The sequence below is a fragment of the Crocodylus porosus genome, unplaced genomic scaffold, assembly GCF_001723895.1.
Source record: "Crocodylus porosus isolate Cpor-Errol unplaced genomic scaffold, CroPor_comp1, whole genome shotgun sequence".
NCBI classification, from domain to species: Eukaryota; Metazoa; Chordata; order Crocodylia; family Crocodylidae; genus Crocodylus; species Crocodylus porosus.
In genome coordinates, this window is record NW_017728906.1 from 140459197 (window position 1) to 140483962 (window position 24766).

Consider the following 24766-nt stretch of genomic DNA (forward strand, 5'->3'; position numbering starts at 1 on the left):
ATATATATATATATATATATATATATGTGCGCATCTCCTGATAGATATCAGCATTTCACCTCTTAGCAGGAAGGAGGAAGGCACAAGTATGGTAAGAACATTTTCAAGACCATAATTATATAAATTTTAGTTGTAGACTCCCCAAAAGCAGAGAGGGCAGACATCAGAAGGAGATGATTACCTACTTATTATTGGGACCTTTACTAACCATTTATATCTAAAGTGAATACTGACAAAACCAGAATGTTAGCAGTTTACATCTCTCTTGCATAAGTGTAAAGGAGAAAAGAATCAGATCACAGAGTGTTTCTGGAATCAGGACTCCCTACTCTCTTAAATTAAACAGTTTCTTACTATATTTCAGCGGAGCAAACCATTGCACTGTAAAATAAATGCCTCTAACAAGCATACTTCTAATACAGCTAAAATGCAAGTCTCATTGTAAGCTACCTTATAAAAGAACAAAAATACTCCTTGACTGCTAATGGGAAACATAAAAGCATGGAATTAGATTGCTACCACAAGCAGTGTCAAAATGAGCTAATTCACAGTGCAAGTGAAAAATCTAGTGAGGCCAAAAAGCTTTAAAACCGAATTCAAAACAAGGTTCTCTCACAATGATAATCCTAAGGTTATACATAGGTGGCAAACGGTAAGGACTTCAATAGCAGTTTGAAAATCAAGTTCCACTATAGCGTTCTCTCTCAAACTTTTGAAACATTCACCATTTGAGCTACCATCCTACTCTCTACATAATCATACCCCAAAGGGAACTATTTTAGTAAACATCACTGAAACTAAGTCCATTTTTTGAGGTTGTAGGATTTTTCGTGTGGGGGGGGTTACATTCAGTGAATAACTCAGAAAAACACACTTTAAAAGTGTCAAAGTGGAGAAGCAGTATTACAGAAAAATTACTGAACTGTGAAATTTAAGGCATTCTGACAGATATTAGCAGATGAGGCTATCAGTGAGATTCACAAAGTTAAGATAGGCAAACAAATTATTCAGTTAAAAGGCAATGAGTAACTTACTGCCATTTCCTGTTCAAAAATAAATGGTTCATATTTCATTCAGAGGTAAAATGCCTGAGCTTGGTTTTGACCTTCCAGAAGATAGAAGCAAATATACAAAAGAGCTACCACAGAGCAGCTCATGTTCAGTAAGTTCCCTCTCCCTTCTATCTCAGTATAGCTTGTTCATCTGCCTGTACTCAAAGGGATTTAGGTATGACAACACAGAGCATTCATAAAGTTAGAACTTGAACTCCAGGAGTGGAAATCACACCCCACCCCATCCCCACCCTGTCCTAAGCACGTAAGTTCCTTTTATTTTAAATTAAGAACATGAGGTGCTAGGAATCTGATTCACCACACTCAGAAGGAAAATGCCTAAATCAGTAAACCCCAGAGAGAGGGAGGAGTTTGAAAACCCGCTCACAGACTTACACAGTTGTCCCTGAATTAGGTGCCCAAGTAAGACCTGGATTAACAGCTGCAAACCCCTGCTTTTGGCTTAGACCTTAAGTCATGCCGTGCAAAAGCAGAAGCAGTCAAGTAAACATTCAAAGTTCTTCATGCATTTTATCCAATGACTAATTCAAAAAAAAGTTTTGAAAGGTGGGACCAGAACCTGAGAGGTTTCTTTCTAGGTAAGTGCCCTGATCACCAGCCTACAGTAAGACACTGTGGGCACATCTACACATGAAATTAATGCACTACAATAAACTCCAGTGCTTATCACACGGGAGTTCATTGGGCATGCCAACTGCATGTGTGCCTAGGATCAGATGACATGAAGCTGGGCTGGAGCAGTCCCAGTTGGCAGAGGGCCCAAGGGGTCAGCCTGCCAGCCCCGAGCTGTTCCCCCTGGTTCAATATGATATAAAAGGTCTGGCTGGGGCACAAGGGTGCTTCAATGTGGGGCTAGCTGGCTGGGGTAGCATCCACATGTGCACTGCTGCAGAGTAAAAAACTCTGCAGCAAGATAGTACTTTATTTACAAGTACTATGAAATGTGCGTTTCTACAGTATCCCAACTTCAAGAGGAGGGGAAGAGAATTCCTCTAGCCCAGACTTGCCTCTTGCACTCTCTTGGGATATAGAAAATGTAAGGGGGGTAGAAAATTTACATTATTACCCACTCAGAGTCAGGGGTCCCAGCACCCAGGTCTTCCATGTCCCAGACAAGTACTTTAACTGTTAGACCACTTTATAAAATGTGACCACCACTATGACAACCTCCTCTGGCTGCATTTTAGAAGTGACCAAATATCCTGAAATCAAGAGTGTTAAGGATAGGCCACATACAGGCATTATATTACTACCAAGAGAACTGCCATTCTCTGGGTAAAAACTGGAAGTATAAAGTTTTTATTCAATTTCTCTCAGGGGAAACATGCCCCCTCTGGAAGAAAATTTTTTTAGATTAACACCTGAAAGATCTCCCTCATGATATCTTCTTGAAAAACTTGCTGGCAGGAATGAACACCAGCAGTCCTCCCTCCGGGTATGATCCAGGAGGGGAGCACAACACAGTTTGGGGAACAATCTTGGGGCTTTGCCCAACCGCTCCCCTCCCTTGTAGAGCAGCCCAAGAGGGAAGAGGAGCAGCCTGCTCTGAGAAACAGACTGGGAGCTTTGATTCACTGTTCCCTCCATTCTGCTCCCGGAGACTGGAAGTCAACCAGAGAAGGTTGCTCCCTAGACTCCTGTCAGGTGAAGAGGTGGGGAGTTTTCCCCATCACTGCACTACCCATGGGGACCAGGAAGAGGCTGAAGACAGAAGCAGTGAGGAGTCTGATTTCCACCCCGATGAAGCTAGCCCATGGCCAGGGGGACAAGCTGCTGGTGGCCCAAGCAATCCCTGAACTGCGGGGGCTCCAGACCTTCCCTCTGCAATGGCGGTGCCCTGGAGCCGCCCACACAGGCTGCTAGCAGGCTGGGTACTGCCCCAGCTTAGAGACAGCACCCAGCCCAACCCAACTCTTCCCTGAGCCCACCTGCTGGAAGCCCCCCAGGCACTGCTTCCTGAGTGGGCTCAGGGAACAGTTTGATCAGGCTTCGTACTACCTCCAAGCTGGAGTAGTACCTGGCCCACTAGCAGCCCATCTGGGTGGTCCTGGGGGTGGGACTGCCACCACAGAGGTAAGGATCAGAGCTTCCCACAGCTCAGAGGCTGCCTTGCCCACCAGCAGCTTGACCCCCAGTCGCAGGGCAGGCTCTGGTTCCAACCAAAAGAAAAAAAGATTGGGCCCTTCACCATAATGTTACGGAAAAATTGAAACAATGGGTTTCAATTAAAAACCCACTGTTTCAATGTAAGGGGCATAGAATAAAACCTGGGGGATTAAACCCCCATCACATGTAAAAGCACACAATGAGACTAACTTCTGATGAAGGTATTTGCTCATCAGTTCTCAAGGCTGTTCAAAATCTCACAAACCTATTGTGCTCGTGTTCCTTACCTAATCTTCCACAAGCAACAGCAAGTGAAAATATTTGTTTCCTTTATCATATAACTTGAGGCTAGGCTATTTGACTACTTTAGAATGTCCTTAAAGACTATCAGGAAACTGAAATTGGTATAAAACCTGGTTAGCTTAAAAAAAAAAAAAGAGACAAGGACACCATGTTCTGAACTGGCTACCAGGTCATTCAAGTCTCTCTCATAAAATTATGAGGACTGAAATTAGTGTGTTTTTTTTTTTGGTCTGCAATTACATTTGGCATTCCTAAACCAGTACTAGAAACAGCCATGTTGCTGAGAAGGCATGGCATCTGTAATGCAAACAATATAAAAAAATATTAAATAAAAATATTTATGTTATACTATTCTCTAGGCTTTTAATAACGCTAGAACAGTAAAAAGAAAAATTAAAGGTATTTGACATTTAAGCAGTAAATACCGGTTTTAAATATTTTACAATTGCTAAGTAAGTATTACAGAAATTTGAACGTGGGTATTAAAGACTTCAATGTTTTAATCAAGACGTTCACCTTAAGCATTAATCTCAGAAATGCCAATGATAATTTTATTATAAATTATAAAAATATCTTTGACGGTTTACTCTTAATGATAAGTGTTTCTTACCTTATAAACTTTTAGACTGTTGAACTGAACAACATAGATGTGTTTTTCTTTAAGAATTGTTTGCCTTAACTATCCATTTAGCTCAGTGAAGTGTTCTGAAAGTTCACAAAGCAGGAGAACACTTCTCACCATATATAAACTGTGAAACAGATTGGAAAGTAATGCTTTGGATTAAGAGAGACAGTTTTAAGCCTCAAGCCAACAGCTGCCATCTTACTTAAAAAGAAATAGTATTTGTGACCATGACAAATAGGGGTTCCAGAGTCAGAACAAACTGGTCCATCCTGTGTTATTGCTAGTTTAGAAATCTGAAGCAGCACTTCATTTCATGAACATTAAAGGCATAGTTTAAATATTAAAGAGCAAAAATTTATTTCTGATATTAAACCAATATTAATCCAGAAGGAAAACTGGGATTTTAAAATGGGATTTAAAAATGCCACTATTCAGAACAGAGAAGTTACTTCAAAATTGCTGCTTCATTCCTTTCAAAAACTTTAAGAAAGGGAAAAAGAATACTGCAAGGGATCTATCACTCAAGTGTTACAATTTTTTGAATAATTTTTACATAGTTGCAGTAGCTAATATGATTAACTATATTCTCAGCATCTCGGTTTTCCCCTGAAAATTGAACAGATCCAACAGGGAGTAAGGAAAATTAAATAATCTTTTAAAGAAATTGAAGAAAAACTAATTTATCAGTGTTTTAAATGTACATGTCTAATACACATTTAGGGCCCTGTACAGATGCTCAAGCCTTACCAGTTCTCGATAGACACCTTCATTCTTCCCCTCAGGTTTTGTTATCTTTTCTTTCTGGAACACTTCCCTGTTTCGATTCCCTCCAGCACTCACACTGAGATTGCTTCTAGTATTGCCACCACCTCCTCCAAAAGTCTTGGTCTTTAGATAAGAAAAATATAATTTCAGTAAACAACTTGTTATGAAAATAAACTGTAAGATTAAGTTACTATTGAAAAATGCAGTATACCTAAGGTAGCTAAATTTTTATGATTATGCTTTGTATGAGCAAATAAAATGTTAATTTCCATAAAACAAAGTAATTTACTAGCTAGAATTTCTCCTCTTCCTTATATCCAGATTAGGTTGTAAAGAAAAAGTTATATAATTTTAATCCTTATGAGTTACTCTGAGGCAAATCATAAAAATAAACTTAAATGGAAAACTAAAGGAGGACATAAAATAACCCATGCATTAAACAGGTTAAGTTCCACAGCAGTTCTATGAAACCAAAAGCAATGAATCAAAGTTATCCAGAAGCTAGAAACAGTAGTTGAAATTTAATAATCTGTATTCATTACCTTAATCTCAGCATCACAAAAAATCCCAATATAGATTGCTTGTTAAAGAAGATTTGCTTATTCAGACTGTACTGTTTGTATAAAGCAAAATTGAATTATAAGATCCATGCATATTTTAGTAGAGCTGGTTAAGTTAAAAGCAGAGATAGGCAAAAAAATTTTCTACTGAACTTTCTATGCCACAATGCATTTTTTAGGATTACAGAAGAAGAGCCAGAAGTGACCTTATAAAGTCATCCAGTGCCTTAAGGCAGGATTAGCATACTAAATGCACTCCATCCTACAGAAGGACCCAAAGCTTTAGATTTAGGTTATACTGTCCTAAATATCTTCAAGATAAACATAACAATGGCAGGCATTGTACATTGAGAAAAATATTTCAACTAAAATGATACGATACAGTAACTAAAATACTGCAGCAAATGTGCATGCTAACCTCCTTGCTCTTTGCTACTTCTGCAATGGCAGCTGTTCTTTGTTTTTCAAATTCATCATTCTCTCCAACGGTTTTAGTGGCGCTTGTCACTTGCAGAGTCTTTCTTCGATCAAGTTCCCTGCTGTCCACTTGGACGTGAGAGACGCATTTCTGGCAATTCAAAAGGAAGTTTAAAAGAAATCCACTCTCCTGCCTATTTCCAATTACAAAATAAAATTCTGGTATTTCATTAGAACAGTACAATTCTTCCACAGACTTTGATCACAAAAAAATTACAGGACAACTAGCTTTCTTGGTTGACAGCATGGTCCATGGGAGATGCATACTGGCCTTCAGAATTCTGACGAAAAGATCAAAGTTATGCCACATACTCTTACCCTCTAAGAACAGAAGATATGCTTGAGAGACACAATCAAAAAAGATTAAAAGAAAAAGTCTGAAAGTCTCAGTACACATAAAAAGTTATGAACTTTGATGAAACTGTTAGGCATAGGGATTCATTAAATAAGCATCTACACTGAAATGATCTAATCATCATTACACCAGTAATTTCAGCTGAAGCAGTAAATGCTGAACCCTTCTAAAACCCTGTCATTTAAGCCCTTATCCTTAGGCATCTTACGTTAGTAAGTTTTGGTTTAGATTCACATTCAATGTTGACAAAATTTTGACAGAAGAAAATCATTTCCAGCTCAAGGTGTTCCTGTTTGTAATGTGGTCTGTGCTGCTACAAACTGAAAGACAACGAGTGTTAAACTAGTCCCTTAAAGTATCTGGATGATTTGATTAAGTTAAATACTGTGATAGGGATCAAAGAATCCAGCAATATCTTCACTATGTTCCCAGAGTTAGTAGGACTTCAAACAATCACTTGAAACCCAACCCTGTTTCTGTGAAACATAAGTAAAAAGGGACAAACTAGATACAGCTTACTTTACTTTAAAGCTCCAGGGTATTAGACACTGAACAAAAAGGATTAATATGTGCCAGTATTATATTGGACAATATTCTTAATATTGGCATTGTTAATCAGGATATACAAAGTGAAGCAAATCATTTACTTATAAAGGATCAAAGCTTGATATTGGCTTCCATATAAAATTCAAATAGGGTTACTATCAATTAGTTTTAGAAACATTTATTTTCCTTGTAATTCCTACATGAAAGTAAAGGAAAAAAGTCTATCATACCTGTCCAAAAGGCACAAAAGGAGGTGGTCCACCTTCTGTTCCAATATTACTTCTATTGTGTTTTGCTAAACTCTATAAAAGATATCAAAAAGTTTTTAATTAAGAAGCTGCATATGAAAACATGGCAAACTTTCTCTGATAAATGCCTCTCTTTTGGGGAAGTAGAACTTGTAAAATTAAAAAAATCATCTTGAACATTATTAAAAAGTCTGCTTTATACTTTTTATCAAGCATTTGGCCTGAGTAATGAACTTTAAAACAGGAAGCATCCTTTAGATAAGAAATACTCCTAAGTTAAGAATTATTCAGTCAGCTGGGGCAGCTTGGGCTCCAATGGAGACTTATGAAGCAATAATCATACCAGATGCACAATCAACCACCTGCTTACCCTCAAGTTGAATATCAACCCACACATAATTACAGGAGAACAAAAGACCCAAGTGAGAAGTACAGATTGACACTGGTGCAGCTTCCAAGCTGTGCACACATGATCTCACCTTCAACATACCATATTAAAAAAAAAACACAAACTAGCCTAACTGAACTCAGAACACTTGCTTGCAAAGGTATTTATATTTCTTTGCCAATCAGCAGTGCCAGAGTATGCAGACAATTTCCTGGAAAAGTAAATTCTTGATACCTACCTCCTGTACGTTAATTGGCAAAAATAATTAAAATTGCACAGTTTGTTCATAATTGTTAAGGTACGCTGCAAATGTTAACAAAGAAACATGGGATAGTCTAAGGGGGCAGTGTTAGAGCCATTTCACATTCCTTAATTCAAGAATATACATTTACTAAGAAAATATGAGTTTCTAAAATAATCAACTCATGTGAATAATTTGAGTCTTTAGTGCTAGCAAGGTATCTGGCAGTAAACAAATATACAAAAGTATATACAGAGCCTACACTCTGCATGGAAGACAAAGTGAGGAGGTGTCAGTCACTATAGGATCAAGGTTTAAAACATACAGCCGGGTAAAAATGAAGGTTAAATATGTCATCCCATAAGCAATTAATTGTCACAAGCAACAACAGTGCATCTCAGGAACAGGAGGCCTACCCGTGTCAGAAAAGTCATCTTGTCAATCTGGTAAGTAGTGCATGTAGCCACCATATTAGAATTCACAACGGCTGCCGTGAATTCACATTTTGGTCAATATTTCAGCCTCCACTATGGTTAGAAAATTAATTCCAATGACATAACTAAAATTGTACAAATGGAGGAGATCAATTGTAATAGTTCCAACATGGTAGTCATTTTGTCCAAGACCACTGCTGCAAATTTAGTTTTGTTCATTATTAGATACCCAGAAGGTTTGCAAAATTACTACAACAACTCTGTTCCATTTCAGATTACCCTGACGTGAAAACCTCAAATGGAAACTGTCAACAAGAGGCTTGCCCTTATCACCCTTAAACAATAAGTTGGGTCAATAGCATCACTGAGTCCAGCAAAGTATGGGAGGTATGGCTCAGAATCTACAAGATGCATCATATGTCTTGAAATAGGTTTGCAGTCAATGATTAGCTAAAGTATACCTGCCAGAATTGTGCAAATAGATGAGGCACTCATTCAACCTAAGACAGTTGCTGAATTTGCACTGCAGCTTTCCAAAAAAGTCTCAACTGGCACCATTCTTGCTACCATTCTTTTACACACAAAATACATATTGAGAGACTGTTAAGAAAGTCACGAAAGGTAGACTATGAAAGGGAAACCATACCAATAACATCAAGTGTAGAACACACTGGGACATGAAGCAGATCATCTACTCTAACAGTTCACTGGACAACGTGCATATTCTGCCAAAAATATTCTAATAAGAAGAGACTGAGTCAAGTGTTATCGTTTGAATCAGCCAATAGAATATAAAAGCTGGCAGAAGAATGAAGTGTTGCATTGCTGAACTGGTATCAAAGATCTAAGAGCCGCTGAGACACATTACTATCCTGAACGCAGGCAGGAGGAACAATGAAAGGAACCAGTCTCTCCTTCCCATTCATGTATGGAGATCATACAAGAAAATATTCTTCTTTCTCCTGAAGTGAGAGCATGACATCAAGTGATTAATGAACTAGATGCTGGTTTTGCACAGAAAAATGTGTACAGTCTGAAAGATATACCTGATACTGCGATTTTGTAGAAGATGAAGGTAGTGAATGTCCTCTGACTACACAAAGATAAATGAACCAAAGATAAATGAACCAAAACCTTCAGACTTACTACAAGACAGCCATTAAATTTCAGCACCAAAGAAATGCAAATCTTCCACTCCTTGTCTTCCAAACTGTTACAGCTGGTAAAGCCATACAAGCAGTTGTAACTTTGCATATAAAGCTGTTATACACGATGAGGAAGCTGTTGGCCTGCAGTTCAGAGAAGTGTTTTCGGGCACATGAAACTTGTACTATGCTATGCCAAATCAAAGCAGATCTGAAAGTTATAGCCAGCATGAAGAAATACAGCAATTTGAATGAAGAGTAAGCCCAAAAACGTGTTCCTGATGGCTTTTATGTATTGATCCATTTGATTTTGTAAGATGACAGTGATGACTGAGCTGCTGAAAATCACGTGCAAGATAAGAATCTAGACAGAGATGTACTAAATACTAGGGCCGTGCAAAACATTGGCGGTCGTTTCATTTAATTTTGGATTCAGACATTTCAGCGGCCAAAACACTGAATCTGAAATGAAACACAAGGCCCCAAAAGAGATCTGAAACAAAACAGATCCATCCAAAATGTTTCAGAAATGTTTTTGGACATGTTTTGGAGGCGGGTTTGCAGGGAAAGAGAAACTAAGAAGGCAGAGGGGGAGGGAGGGGGGAAGGACTGCTCTGATATTGACATCTGTCGTTGGCCAGTGACAACAATCTGTCCCTGAGGTCCCTTCCACCCCCAGTGGTTTAGGGGAGGGACAGAGAAGCACCATAAAAGGATGTTTGTGAACTGCTGTCTGCCATTTTGCAGCTGCATCTGTGCCTGTGTAGCAGCAGGAGCAGCAGCAGAGTGTAGCATCTGTAAGCTTGCAACTTGGTAGTGCCTGCCTACCAAGTTGTAGCCTATCCTTTCCTATTTCTTTGCCTACTCTCCCCATTGTTATCTCTTGCAACTTTCTTCCCCCAAAATCCTGTTATTTGTTCTTCTTATTTCCCCACCCCAAACAAAAAGCAGTGCTTTGCCTGGCAGTGTCTCATCACTGTGCACTGCAGGAAAGCACTATACATACATTACACACACATTTTTTCCAGCACATGAAGTACGAAGCGTGTGGGAGAGGCAGGTGCTAGGTCTTCTGGCAGGGGAGCAGGAAAGGACAGAGGGAGAGCTATAAGTTTCCCCTCCTCCAAACTCATATGCACTCTCCTTCCTAGCACTAGCAGGCATGAGGCTTCTAGTGCTAGTGGCAGCAAGGAGGTGGGATTAGTGCCTGCATCTGCACCCCTTCAATAACACCAGCAAGCAGCACAGCATGACAGTCTCCTCCACCCCCATTTCAGTTCCCAGCCTGAACCTGAGCTGGATCTGGAAGCAGGGGACCTGAGCACCCTAGCAAAAGAAATTCTGGGGACCAAAGAGGAATCTGAGTTTGTGCTCCACTCCTCTCCAAGTCCCCCTACGGCCGGGTTTCCTTCCCTGGAAAGCAGTTTGGATGAGGCTGACATTGAGGTTGTGGAGGCAAGTGACTCTGCTGAGTCAGCTCCTCCTGTTGTTGTGCCTCTGCCTGCCGAGAAGGGGGATCAAGCAGAATCCGCACCCACACCCCAGAAGCGAGGGGATAGTGTGGTGTGGGATCATTTTGAGGTAGGAGATGTTATCTGCCTGCACTGCTGATGTAAGACCAGCTGGGGTAAGGAGGTGAAACACTTAAGCACCACGGGGATGCTGATGCATCTCAAGAGGCACCACCCCCTTACCCTTGCTCCTCCTCAGCCTGGCATCAGTGGGAGCCTGCCCAAAGGGAAGTCCTCCCTCTCGCTCCAAAGCCCCCATCCCCAAGAAACAGAGGCAGGCCACCCTGGAACAGTGGAGCAAAGGTGGACAGAAAAGAGGACATGTTGCAAACGTGAGCGAGATCACCCAGAGCATCAAAGAGATGATCGTTTTGGATGGCCAGTCCTGCTCCCTAGTTGAGTGGCCAGGGTTCAGGCGGCTCATGGCGCTCGCAACCCTGGCAGGGTGCAGCTTTAGGTAATACCCGGGACCTGGGAACTCCTCCTTCCCCATAGCTCCAGGCCATACCTCCAAGTTCATCCTGGCATGGGAGCTCAACAGGAAGATGTTCTTCCCCTGCTGGCTGGTGATGCAGTGAGTGCTGCCTCCAGCTCTGAGAGCGGGTCATTAAATGGTTTTTAAAAATTTTTAAAAAGGAAATGGGTGTGGACAGAGTGAGGAGGGTGGCACTCACTCCATCTGCACGTGGAGCTTGGGGAAGCCCAGCAATGGGAGATCCACTTTGAGGAATACCAGCTGCTCCACCAAACCAGGATCCACAGAGGTGTGGTGGGGTATCACAACACCCCCAGAGACTGGCATGCAACGTAGGTAAGAAAGCCAGGCACATCCCCAGCAACACCCCCTTCCATCCAGGAAGAGCACATACAGCAACTGCAGATGTTTCCTCAGCCTGGTAGCATTTTAAACCCAAAAGCCCATGCCTCGCAGATGGCACCCCAGGCAGCTAAGCTCACCTGGAGCCTCACAACTCCGCTGCAACCAGCAAGCCATAGGCCTCTCAAAGATCTTACATGTCTGGACTTTCCCTAGCCAGGATTGTGCATGCGTGTGGTGACTGGAGGTTATAATGCACCTACTACCTGCCTTTCACCAGGTAGGTCCTCCCTCCTGGCATTTCTTGTGGGCTGCCATGCCACCAGCAATCACCCAATAAGATTCATTCCAGTTCATGATAGTGTGTCAGAATTGCTTGAACAAGTGCATGTGTCTCTACTTGGCTTCCACAGTGTCACTGGTTGTATCACCACCAGCCAGTTCAGTGGTCATGCTAAGAAAACAGCTTGAAAAGTGTTCATTTAATATCCACATCTATTCACAGGTCTAGGAAGTAGGCCTGATATTGATAAGGATTTGTGCAGTTGTGTAGAAAAGCCTGTTGTGTTGCTATATCAGTTGTCAGCATCTTTGAAGACCCTTCTGGATGTTAGGATAAAATTATGCCATCAAGGAAAAACTCAGGATAAACTTCTGCCTACGTATGACTCTTGTGCTTCACATATAGAGCCAATTATCAGTCTTGTATGACAAAGTGCATTTGAACCTAATCCACCATTTCTATCACCTGACCAATGGGGATGGAAAGCTGAAAATGACAGTTACATTCCTAACATAAATATGCTTGAACTATTACTAGCAGAATACCTTTAGATAACAAGTTGCAAGAGCAAGACATAATACCAGAGACCAGCAGGTTTGTGCAAGCAGGTTAATATGCTATGCACTTCTGGCTGCGAGTGCTATGAGACAGCATGTTGCAATCCATGTAATAACTACCAGGATTCAGAAACAGATTCAGAAACAGATTCAAATGATGAAGAGACCTGAAAAACTGCACTGGCCAGCTGCATTGTTATATATACCGTTGTATTACCATTGTTATCACTGAAAACTATTAGACTACTGTATTTTCCTACTGCCTCCAGCTGAACATATATCTGTGCATTTCACTGCCATTGAGTTATATATTATTAATATCTGACCTACCTACATTTTGAAATGAAATTTAACATGGTATCATCTTATTCAATGTAGGTAGAACAAGTAGGCTAGCCTGACCTATAATGTTTTCAGTACTGTAGGCGCCAGAGTTATGCCACCCCAAACTCCTTCCCAGCTGCGCACCCCAAAGTGCATGTACAGCCACTGCTGCCACAGGGCCTGGCTCAGCCTCCGGACCTCAGTGAAGCTTGCTTGCCTGCCATATCCAGCCCTGGCTCTGGGCAGCTGCTGCATGCCATGAAGCCTGGGATGCTTGCAGCAGGGCTTACAGCCTCCTAGCTGCCTACTACAAGCAGTCCAGGCTCCATGGCTGGTGACAGCTGCCCAGAGTCCAGGGCAGCTGTGGTGTGCCAAGCAAACTGGCCTTGTGTGCCATGCTCTGGCACATGTACCCGGGCTGCCAACCCTTGCTCTAATACTAAAGCCTCACAAATTCTATCACTACAATTTCATAGGAGGCCTAAAGGCTGCAACCAGCTGCACCAAGCTACAAAGTCCTGGCCAGATTCTGTGGTGGTGGCGGCTACACACAAGCCTCCAGACATAAGGTAGGGATGGAGCTGGGGTTGCACTGCCCCAGGCCCCCTCCTAGCCATGTGCCGCACCCCAAGGCATGTGTGCAGCTGCCACCACCATGGAGAAGTTTTAGACTGTTTGCAGTCTCGCAGATGCCTGCCACAGCTGGCCCAGGCTGAGCAGCTGGAGCAGGCAGTAAGCAGGCTGCAAACAACAGGGTCCATGCAACCAGCTGCACTGGCTCCATGCCAACAAAAGCTGCATGAGTGTCTTACAGAGCATGTCCAAGAAGGGGCCCAGGGCAACACAACCCCAGGCCCTCCCCTGTTGTACACCCAGAGGCACACGCACACCTGCCACCAGCAATAAGTCCATCTGAGACTGTCTGGCACGGCAACTCAAGGCATGGGTGGAAGTTGGGGTGTTTTTAGCACTCAGATGAAAAACATTGCTGACCCCTGTATTAGAGTATTAATTACTAAGTTATTTAATTATATTGAGACGATATATACATCCTAATGTGTCAGCCATCTTAGACTCTAATATGCCTACCATGATGGAAATGTTATGGTTGATCTCCTCAGTTCATACAATGCTGGTTTGGTCACTAGAATTACTTTTCTAACTCTAGCGAGGGGTAAAATATTGCACAAAATGTGAATTCACTGCAGCCATCTTGGATTCCAACATGGTGGCTACAAGCACTACTTACCAAGTTGCAACATGCCTTTTTTAACACAGGTAGACTACCTCTACCTGAAATACACTGCTGCCACTTGTAGCTATGAGTTGCACAACAACAAAATCTAGAGATCTTATTGGTAAATTTATACCCTCCTTATAGATGCACAGAAGGCTGGCTGCAATGTCAAATGCACAGGACCAGGATCTGTGGCTTTTTGTTTTTAGTAAACTTTAAAGCTCAGATTAACAGTGGATGATATTACTTGAGAAATTACAATATACGATAATATTTCACAAGTTTTATAAGATATTTTAAATGTATTTTAAAAGTATTTTATTTATTTGCCAATGCAAATTTATTTTTCAATGGAAATTAAAACCCTAATTAACATTTCAGCAGGACTATTCTACACGTACGTTTACACAAATTTAAGCCTTTTGAGGATTAGGGATAATTTGGATTCCAAACAAATTCCCTGAATCTGTGCACCCCAAACCCCACAAATACACAGTCATTATTATTACTTTATGTTTACATTACAGAAGTACTTGGAGAACACAATAAAGATCAATCCACGTGTCCAAGAATCACGTGAGAACACAGCCTGTCTCCACAGCTATCTGATGCATACGGCCCACTGTCACCACCCAATTCTCTTAGTAAAGATTAGCTTCTTAATATATTTAAATAACATGAGTTTACATTTTGTGCAGCGTATCAATTTATTCTCTGATTCTAACAACAGTGGCATATGCAGTGACATTTCTATTCAGGTATCCATTTTGTTACCCTGTAACTTTTTATATAAGGTGTTTGAAACAATAAAAGAAATAAAAACATTAACAATTTTTTAAACATTTTTAATTCAGCTAAAATGGAAATGTTCAACCCTTTCCATCTGTTCCTTATTGTCCATTTTTCCATTGTTTTCCCTAAAAATTAAATTTTATATAAAGCAATTTTGTTTAGGTTTTGAAAGCTGATATAATATTTAAATTAATAAGTATCAATTTTGATTTGAAAGATATAATCTGTTATGACAACACTGTATTGTGAATTTATGTTCTACTATAAACAATATTAATAATAAAATTAACAATATTAATAATAAACAATATTTATAATAAAAAGTACTGATTATGATTATCCTATGCAATTAAATATGATGCATTATGAATATCCTTTATATTCTGATCTGTTTCTTTTACAACAAATTTTTCATATTAGGTCAAAATAAAATATTTTTCTTAATCTTATGAATATCTTGAGAAGTTAATAAGACTTTTTTTGCAGCACTGATAGTGTAATCAAGAAATACGTTCTAAAAATGACTTATAAGTTTTCCAGATTGCAGAAACCTGAGGAAATTTTTATATAAAACCAGTTTAATTTAGCAGAAAACTATGAACGTACACTTGCAAAAAGCTGAACACAGACAACTACTCAATGTAATAAGCTCATACCTCCAAATATCCTAAGCATGGTTTACCAGTTTGAATATTGAGTAAGTCAGAATGCGTTTCAGGGTAAGACAATAATATTCATAGGTCTCTTATCCATGCTTATATGAAAGATACCATAGTTTTAAAGAACTGTCTCTGTCATTGCATAATAAAAAATATTACTATCCATAGGCCGCTGAACGAAATTCCTGTATGAAACAAGTTTACTGGGCCTCAAAATATATGAGGCAGCCTGTGAAACTGCAATGCCCTATCCAAAAGAGAAATGAAAATTCAGGTCTGCCACTTCAAAGAAGTTCATTCAGGGAACTCTAAAAAGAGGTATCTTACTCCAGATCTAGGACAGGAAGTAAAAAAAAAAGCAGTGCATCAAAACATAGGAATATTAGGTTTTTATGCCATGGTGATATTAATGTAGTACCCAAGATGGACTTTATGCTCTTTTTGAAGGAAACAAAAACAACAGATCTGACAATTAAAAAACAACTGTAAATTAATATAGGTAAAAGGAATTAAATAATATTTAACATAAAAAGTGATTTATATAGTCCTTTCATAAGCATCTAAGTCCTTCAAAAATACAGTCTATAAAAATGCTTCATAGCAGGAACAGGCAACCCCTAGCATGCATGCCAGAGCATGGCACACAAAGGCATTTTGCTTGGCAGACGTGCCTTGGGCAGATGGTGGGGAAGTGGCCAAGACTGCACCGCCACAAGGATGCCTTGCAGTTACCCTGCCAGGTGCCCCTGATACGACAACTTCTTACAGGCTGAAGCTGCATGTGTTTTTGGCACTGTGCCCAAAAACATTGTGCACCCCTGCTTTGTCATCCCCAGAGAATTTTGGACACTTCTGCAGCGAACTGTAGCACTGTTTTGAATGGTATTGAAAACAATCTGGGAACTGGATCATTTGAGTAGGGTTAATTCTCTTTACTTGAAGAGGCCAAGCTTTTGGAAAGCATCCCAATGCAAGAAAACTCTGAAGAACATGATTAATTTTAAGCACCTGCTTCAACGTTTTTCTAAATCAGGGTCATGAGGAGCACCTGTGAAAAAGACTGGTCCAAGTTATCACTGAAGTAAATTGCTTAGCAGATTCAGAAAATGATTACCTAGTTATAGGAATAAAAATAGCATGTGCAATTACACTGGATAGGAAACAATTATGAGGACTGTTAAATCCTTAAGATTCAGGTATATGATCACCTTGAATCTACAAGCCCTCTTCCTACTGATAAATAATTTTGCAATTGTATACAGGATTTTGACACCTCCCTCTGAAGCATTCAGCACTGGCTCTTGTATGAGACAGAAAATATAAATGATCCCATGAAATGGTTCCATACAACCCTTTCAAGGGTGCCACAGCCTGGACACTGCCACAGTGGTGACTAAGCAAAATTGCCCCACATGCCTTGTACAATTCAGAAAAGCCTCAAGGAGTGAGTGCATCCCCCATCAGTGCACACATGTAGTTTGTGGCACTGCGGACCCATCTGCAACACCACAAGCAGCACACACCATACATGCAGGTTTTTTTCCATGCTGCTAATTCACAGCACAACGGGGGTTTTTTGAAAGCAGGAGTTCAAGGGGTCAAAAAAACCTGCTCCATAAAAAAAGTGGGGCAGCACACAGGACAGCAGCATTCACCACCCAAAAACAGTCTGGTTAGCTAGACACATGTTCCAGCTGCTTGCCAGGCTCTGTGCACCCAGATTACCACTGCTGGAGCTCCAGGAGGCCTCCATGACCACAGGTAAGGCTGTTGGGGCCATCCCAGGTGCTAGCCCCAGCCTCTCCTACCCTACCCAGGGCAATCTGTCACGCACCAGAGCGTGCATGTGGAGGCATTCCTCAGGGACAAGTAGCAGCGGCAAAACTATGTGCTGCTGCTATCTGTCCCCAGGGAAACGCACATGTGCATTCAACTGGACACACAAGCAGGCAGGATCACCCCGTCTTACAGCAGCCCTTCTTGGTTCAAACCTCCCCTTCCTGGAAGCCCATGGGAGCGGGTCTAGGTAAGCAGGAAAACCCAGGCTTTCCCCACTTACCAGACTCACCCTAAGGATTTCCAGGAAAACATCTGAGTAAGTAGGAAAAGCCATGCGGGGGCTGTCAGGGTTTGAGGATCCCCATCCTGCCTGGAAATTCCCAGGGAGCACAGGACCCAGCCCTTCAAGCCCCACAAGAAAACAATGCCTTTCATCCCAGACCATCAACAAACAGGGCAAGGAATAAACATGTTTCTCCAAATGAAACGTATCAGCTGTGTTTGTGACACATTACTAATCTTAGGGCATACACAGAGGTCACCCAATGAAGTGGATCAACTGTGGTGGGATGTGTCCTGGCACAGCTGATTTGCTTCATTGGGCAAAACACACGTTACCGATCATCCCAGAGGCCCAAACCTGGGGGACAACAGGAAACACATTTCCCAGTTGCATAGGCAGACCTAGGGATTTCTCAAGGCACATTTCTCTTAACAAGGGAAAGTCTGCAAGGGGGAAAACCAGCAATTCCCCAGAGCATGAACTCCAAGGGCTTGAGAGGCTTGATCTTGCAAGTGAATTCCTGGGGCACATAATCAGGCCATTCAAGCCCCAGAAGCACCTATTCGGGGTGGTTGGAGAATGCGGACAGTTCCAGGCTAACCACAAAGCTGAGACGTCGTCACAGTAACGTGACATAAATTGATACTACCTATGTCGTGACCACAAATTTTAGGCATCTGTGGAAAGACAAAGGCTATGGAGATCTATCTTCTGGGCCATTGTGCTGCCATCAAAAATTTTAAGGCAGCACGAAGGTGCTATCTGTTTCCATCCTTGGTGGTTCAGTGCCATAACAGTGCCTATTACAAGGAGTCAGCTTGGGAGAGCTGGTTGCATGTGCACTCCTCGTTACAGTACATTGACAATGGAGTCAAATTTGGGGTAAAATTAATTGGCATCAACAGTATTATGTGTCCATAAGGAGACAAAAGTGATATCATTTTATGTTTGTCTTTTTACTACCCTTCCCTTGCTTTATCTGCTATTCTTGGATTTTTCTATTGAAATCCATAATTAAAAAATGCCCTAATAAATTCAAGGTCAGTTAAGCAAAAGGATTATATCCATTCAACAGCTCTGTTTTTACTACTTATCCTACAGTTTCCCCCATCACTTATTTTGAGTTCAATGCATGTATTATATAGTCTATATGAATAAAAAAATATAAAGACCCATCCAACTGCCATCCATCATCTAAAACAGTTTGCAAGTATCCATGTGGGCCATTTACCATTTTCCCTAATAGTTAATCAAGATGTTCTTAGGAATCAAATGGAAGGGGTGTAAGCAATTACTCAGTGTCCCACAGCTGAAAGGATAAAACAGATTCTCCCTTCAGTCCTATAATACTGACAATATTTTTATAACAGAGGATAATGGATAGATCTCTGGTCTATAATTCTAAACACTCCTACAAGTATCCTTTGGATTCATTCCAGCATTTTTTTTTTTTTTTTTTTTTACAAACACAATCAAATAACACTTTTGTATTACTTAAGGTATCAAGTAACTTAATATACATGCAACTGCTGAATCACTGCCATCTCTAATAACCCCAATAGCAGTAGGAAACAACTATTTTATGTAATCAAAATAAAACCTGCTGACACTTCTTAGTTTGTTAAACACTATAAAGGACAGTCTAAGAAAAATCAGAACTTTGAATCAAAGCTTCTTTATATGAACAGCAGTATATGGAGAAGTATCCTGAAACAAAGTAGTTTAGATAAACAAGTAAAATCATTAAGGACTACTAAAGATCAAACCCATGATGCCACTTGCTCACCTGAATTCCACTCGGAGATCTTACATTAACTGATTCTCACCCCAAACATCACCACTAAATAGTACGCATTAGTAAGTATGTATGCATAAGCTTTGTCCCAATGAGGCTGAATAATTAAAATTCCAAATATTCACCACTTCATAAAGACGGATTTCAGAATCATGCCCATTCATACAAGTGTGAGATGGCAGTCATTTTGAAACAAGTTCATTCTTTGTATAGTCTTATCCCTCAGAAAAAAACAACAACCCTCAAATACATGCACATGAAAGGAAGAGTAAAGGAGGAGAGGCTGCAAGGGAATGTGGGTGTCAAGAAGGCACTGGGGCTTTGAAGTAGATATTCTACAAGCATGTGACAGTCTGCGTTCTACCCAGTCCATTTATTTTACTCTGATGGAATAAAGCAGAACACAGTTTCATTGTAATCTGCCTGCTTTTCACTCCTTCAAAGCAGCCGGTACATACAAATTAATCTGACTATAAAAATTCATATAAAATCAACTTAGTATTTTATATTTTCATATAATTACAATTATCACATGAGTCCTTCATTTGCTGTTCTGGTACAATATGTTTATTTGAAAAGGATAACAGGGAATTCTTTGACAAAAAAATTCCATTATGATTAAATTAAATACTGTACAGGGAATGTGGTAGGCATTGCAAAACAACACAGTATAAGCACAAAACAGCCTGACTTAAAGGCAGACTCCAAATAAATCTATTTATGCAAGTATAAAGAACTGACAGCTAGCTCACACAAGCCACTTTCACTCTGTTCTATAGTGATGTTTTGGGGGAGTAAAATTAATCTCATATCTTTGACCCCTGACAGACATTAAAACAATGCGATTGGAGAAATTTTATTCCCAAACATTGAGCCTAATGCCATGTCAGGCATGCATGGCAGGAATGGCTCGTAAAATTCTTCCAGTCCCTGCCACACCACTGCTGAGCTGCTCCCCGACTAATACTGGGGATCAGATGAGGGTTGCTTTATCCAGGTCCAGGGACACTACTGTCAGACCTAGCCTGGACAGTCCAGGTCCAGTTTTAGACCCAGGCTGTTGGGATCAGGTCCAACAATCAGCTGGTTGTTGGGCCAGCCCTAGCAGTCCTGGTTAGGTTAGAGACTGGGGCTGTTGGGCCAGGTCAGACAACAAGCTGGTTGTCAGCCTACCCTGGGAGAGCCCAGCTGCATACCACGCATAGAACTGAGAGGTTCCACAGCATCAGGACCCTGGGATTAGGAAGCCTTGTCTCCAGGTCCCTGTGCCCTAGGACATCTAAAAAGTGGATCACCCAGCACTATGGACTGCACTGCACTGCACTGCCCCACCATTTGGGGCTGGATCAGGCAGTGGAAGCCACTGGAAGGGTGGGTGCCACTGAAACCAGAAAAAGGGGCAGAGATGAGAACCTGGGGGGAACCCAGGCCACCAACTGGACAGCTCTGCTCCAGAAGTGTCCTAAAGTAGCTAAATGCCAGACACTAAAAAAGCAACTAATTCTGTGGGCTTCTCATAAAATGCACTTACGTTAAAAACAAAATTCCAATTTATGACACAATTAAAATCACCTTTCATTAAATCTTTCCAAATAATAAATCTGCAGCAAATTCAAGAAAAATAATTTGCATCCACTTTGAAGTGATTACTTAAGGATTAAAATTTCAGACTAGTCTGGCATAGTTTAGAGGGCTGGTTTTTATTTTTAAGAAGAAATGAAATAATTATTAGGGGACACAGCTACCTTATTTTTGTAATTATATTCATGGATATTTTTCAAAGATGGCTTGTTATTAATACATTTTTCATATACTTATTCATGGTTTTATCCCATCATTCACTATATGGTAGCAGGACCAATTGGTATTCAGTCTTCTTTTCTTCTATTTTATACTTAATTTCTTCCCTCACACTGCTTTTGAACTCCATAACATGTTCAGACACCGAGTCACTATACACACAGAGTCTGAACTGAGTTCTTACTCCTTCTGTTCAATAAAAGCATACTTGTTTTTCTTTGCAGAAAAAAAGCAAGAAATAAGGAGTTTTCCTGCATTAATCTTTTACTTCGACATGCTTTCCTTCTTTTTCTTTCTCTCTTCACAAGAAAAAAAATATACTACAAAATAATTATCCCTCAAGTTGTTTCATTTGCTGAAAAATAAAAACTGATACCTAAATCAAATATAATATGCTCTTCCAAGGAAGTTGCAGTTTTTAATTCATGAAATAATTTAACTAAAAATATGTGCTATAGAAAAAATGTATTGGATACAGACTGTAAAACAAGTTTGCAATGGCTATTATTTCCGTCATTTCACAAGATTTTATGTTGTCATTTCGTATCACGTATGAAGCTATGTACTATACATACTGTAAAAAAGGCCCTGCTATACCCTGACCAAAAACACGATGTTCTCAAAATGAGTGTAACATAGATTTCATAGACATTAGGGCTAGAAGGGACCTCACAAGATCATCAGATCCAGCCCCCAAGGGCCAGGAATTCAGCTGGGGTCAAATAATCCCAGCAAGATAGGTATCCAAGTGTTTCTTACAAGTGTCCAGAGTAAGTGCTCGCATCACTTCTGGGGGGAATCTATTCCAGGCTCTGGGGACTCAGATGGTAAAGAAGTTTTTTCTCGTGTCCAGACTCAAATGGTCTCCAGGAGTTTGCGACCGTTAGACTTTGTCTTCCCTGGTGAACAAATATTTTCCCAGTTCCTGATGCACACCCCTTATATACTTATAAGCTGCCAGAAGGTCCCCCATGAGCCGGCGCTTCTCCAGGCTGTAGAGTCCCATGCCTCTCAGCCTCTCCTCATAAGGCCTGCCCTCTTGTCCTCAAATGATATGTATGGCTCTTCTCTGGACTCTCTCAGACTTCTCCACATCCTTTCTAAAGCACGGAGTCCAGAACTGGATGCAGTATTCCAGCTGCAGCCTCACCAACGCCAAGTAAAGTGGGAGGATGACTTCTTGGGTCTTGTTTGAGATGCATCAGTAGATGCAAGCCAGGGTTTTGCTACAGCACCGCACGGGTGGCTCATGTTCATCTTGTGGTGAACCATGACTCCCAAGTCTCTTTCAGTCATGGTGCTAGTGAATGTAGCACTGCCAAGCCTATAAGTATGGTGTGGATTTCTCCCCAAAGGTGGAGTACCTTGAATTTCTCCATGTTGAATGCCATCAGGTTTGATCTGCCCACCTTGCAAGCCTATCTTCCAGCGTAAGCACATTTCCCCATAATTTGGTGTCATCACTTAATTTAGCCAGTCCACTTCTGATACCTGAATCCAGGTCCTTTATAAATATATTAAAGAACCACTCCAAGTACAGAGCCCTGAAGGATGCCACTGGTCACTATGCGCCATGTTAACACAGTTCCATTGACTATCACTCTCTGAGTCCAACCATGGAGCCAGTTCCCCAGCCATAGGACCATAAGGTTGTCAAGGCCACAGTTCCCCAGTTTTACCATGAAGACATCACAGAAGACCGAGTCAAAGGCTTTTCTGAAGTCCAAATATACGACATCAACCTCCTCTCCTTCGTCCAGGTGATGCGTCACATGGTCATAGAAGGAAATGAGATTGGTCAAGCAAGACCTAACCTCAACAAAGGCATGTTGGCTCTCTCTCAGAATGTTGCATTCTGCTAGCCTGTTAATGATTTCTTCGATGATTTTTTCCAACATCTTACCAGGGACTGAGGTCAAACTGATTGGCCTGTAGGTCCCTAGATCTACTTTCCTCCCTTTCTTGAAGACAGGCACCACATTGGCCCTCTTCCAAGCATCGTGAGTTCCAAACCCTCCTGAGCATCATGAGTTCTCAAATATCCTCACCATTAGCTACACTATGATGTTAGCCAGTTCCTTAAGCACTCTTGGGTCCATTCCATCCAGGCCAGCTGATTTGCAGATGTCCAGCCTCTCAAAGTGTTCCCTCATGAGATCTTCACCAATGTGCTCACCCATACCCTGACAATCCTGTGTCTTGTTAGGCAGAATGATCCCATTGGGCTGGTGGAAGACCAACACAATGTAATTGTTAAGGAGATTCACTTTTTCCTGAGTATCAGTTGTCAGCTGCCCCATTTGGTTTAGCAGGGGTCCAATGTTAGTTACCCTTGTTTTTCTTCCGACTACCCATGTATCTGAAGGACTTTTTGTTGTCCTTGATTTCCATGGCCAGCTTGAGTTTGGTTTCCCCCCTGGCTTTCCTAGTTTGCTTCCTACAGGTGCGGGCCAGTGCTGAATGCTTCTCCTTGGTGATGTTACCTGACTTCCATACCTAATAGGTTTCTCTTTTCAGTTACAGGAGGTCTATGAGTCCCCTAATTTAGCCACAGGAGTTGCCCAGCCCTTTTGTTACCATTCCTACGGGCTAGGATGGGCTTCCCTTGTGCTTCAAGGACTGCATCCTTACAGAGCAACCAAAGTGGACTCCCCTCCTTGTCAGATTATGGCCTCTTGGGGCCTCAGCAACCAGCCTCCTGAGCTTATGAAAGTTGGCTTTCCTAAAAATCAAGGATTTCTGCATTGCTTACTGATTTGCCAGCTTTGGGATGAATAAAGTGATCAACTCAGGATTACTGTCTCCCAGCTTCCCTTCAATTCTCACGTCACTTACTAGATTGTCTCATTTGGCCAGTACTAGATCCAGGAGCACCTTACCTCTTGTTGGCCTGTAGACTTCTTGAGACAGGTAGAGTTCATCAATGCAAGTGAGGAAGCTATGCAATCAATTAGATTTGGCAGAGTGATCCTCCCATGAGATGTCAGAGTAGCTGAAGTTGCCCATGACAACCATACACCTTGAGCATGTAGCCTCTGCCTGTTCCCTAGCAAATGTATGGGCAAGATCCTCCTCTTGGTTCGGGGGTCTGTAGTAGACTCCTACTGTTAGATCCCCCACACCACGTCCCCCCCATAATCTAACCCAGAGGGTCTCAAGTTGCCCTTCTTGAGTGCCAAACTCCACTTGTAATAAAGTGTTCACATACAGAGCTACACCCCGACCCTTTCTAGCAACACAATCCCTCCTGTACAAGGTATAGCCATCTATACCTGTGGTCCAGTCCTAGGTTAAGTTGTGAGATTGTATTCATTTTTGTTTAGCAGAAGAGGCAGTTCCCTCTGTTTGTTCCCCAGGCTCCTGGCATTTTTGTACAGGCAAGTAAGCCTGCCATTGGAAACTCTAGGTTTCCCAGCACTCTTAGAAGAGTCTCATTACTGGGCTGGGATGGAGTGAATTCCCTTGTGCTGCCTGACCTGCTGATTCTGGGGTTGATGCTTGGTGGGCCTGCAATGATGGTTGTCTACCCATCTCTTGGCAAACTTAGTTTAAAGCCCTGTCAAGCAGGTAAGCCATTGTGGCCAAGAACAACTTCTTCCCCTCTGGAGTGAGGTGAAGGCCATCCCTTCCCAACAGGCCAATGCCTCTACCTCTACCCGAAGC

At 41.4% G+C, this 24766-nt stretch overlaps 1 protein-coding gene across 4 annotated transcripts in view; it reads right to left on the reverse strand.

Annotated features, from left to right (window-relative positions):
- The window catches only part of TDRD3 (tudor domain containing 3), a 154841-nt gene that overhangs the window by 83546 nt on the left and 46529 nt on the right, over positions 1 to 24766 (reverse strand). For all 4 annotated transcript variants that reach the window (XM_019529818.1, XM_019529817.1, XM_019529820.1 and 1 more), the window contains exons 5-7: positions 7041 to 7112; positions 5851 to 6000; positions 4855 to 4995 (exon numbers count right to left, since the gene is read on the reverse strand). In XM_019529818.1, the coding sequence (XP_019385363.1) occupies positions 4855 to 4995; positions 5851 to 6000; positions 7041 to 7112 (363 nt within the window). The remainder of the gene's footprint in view (positions 1 to 4854; positions 4996 to 5850; positions 6001 to 7040; positions 7113 to 24766) is intronic.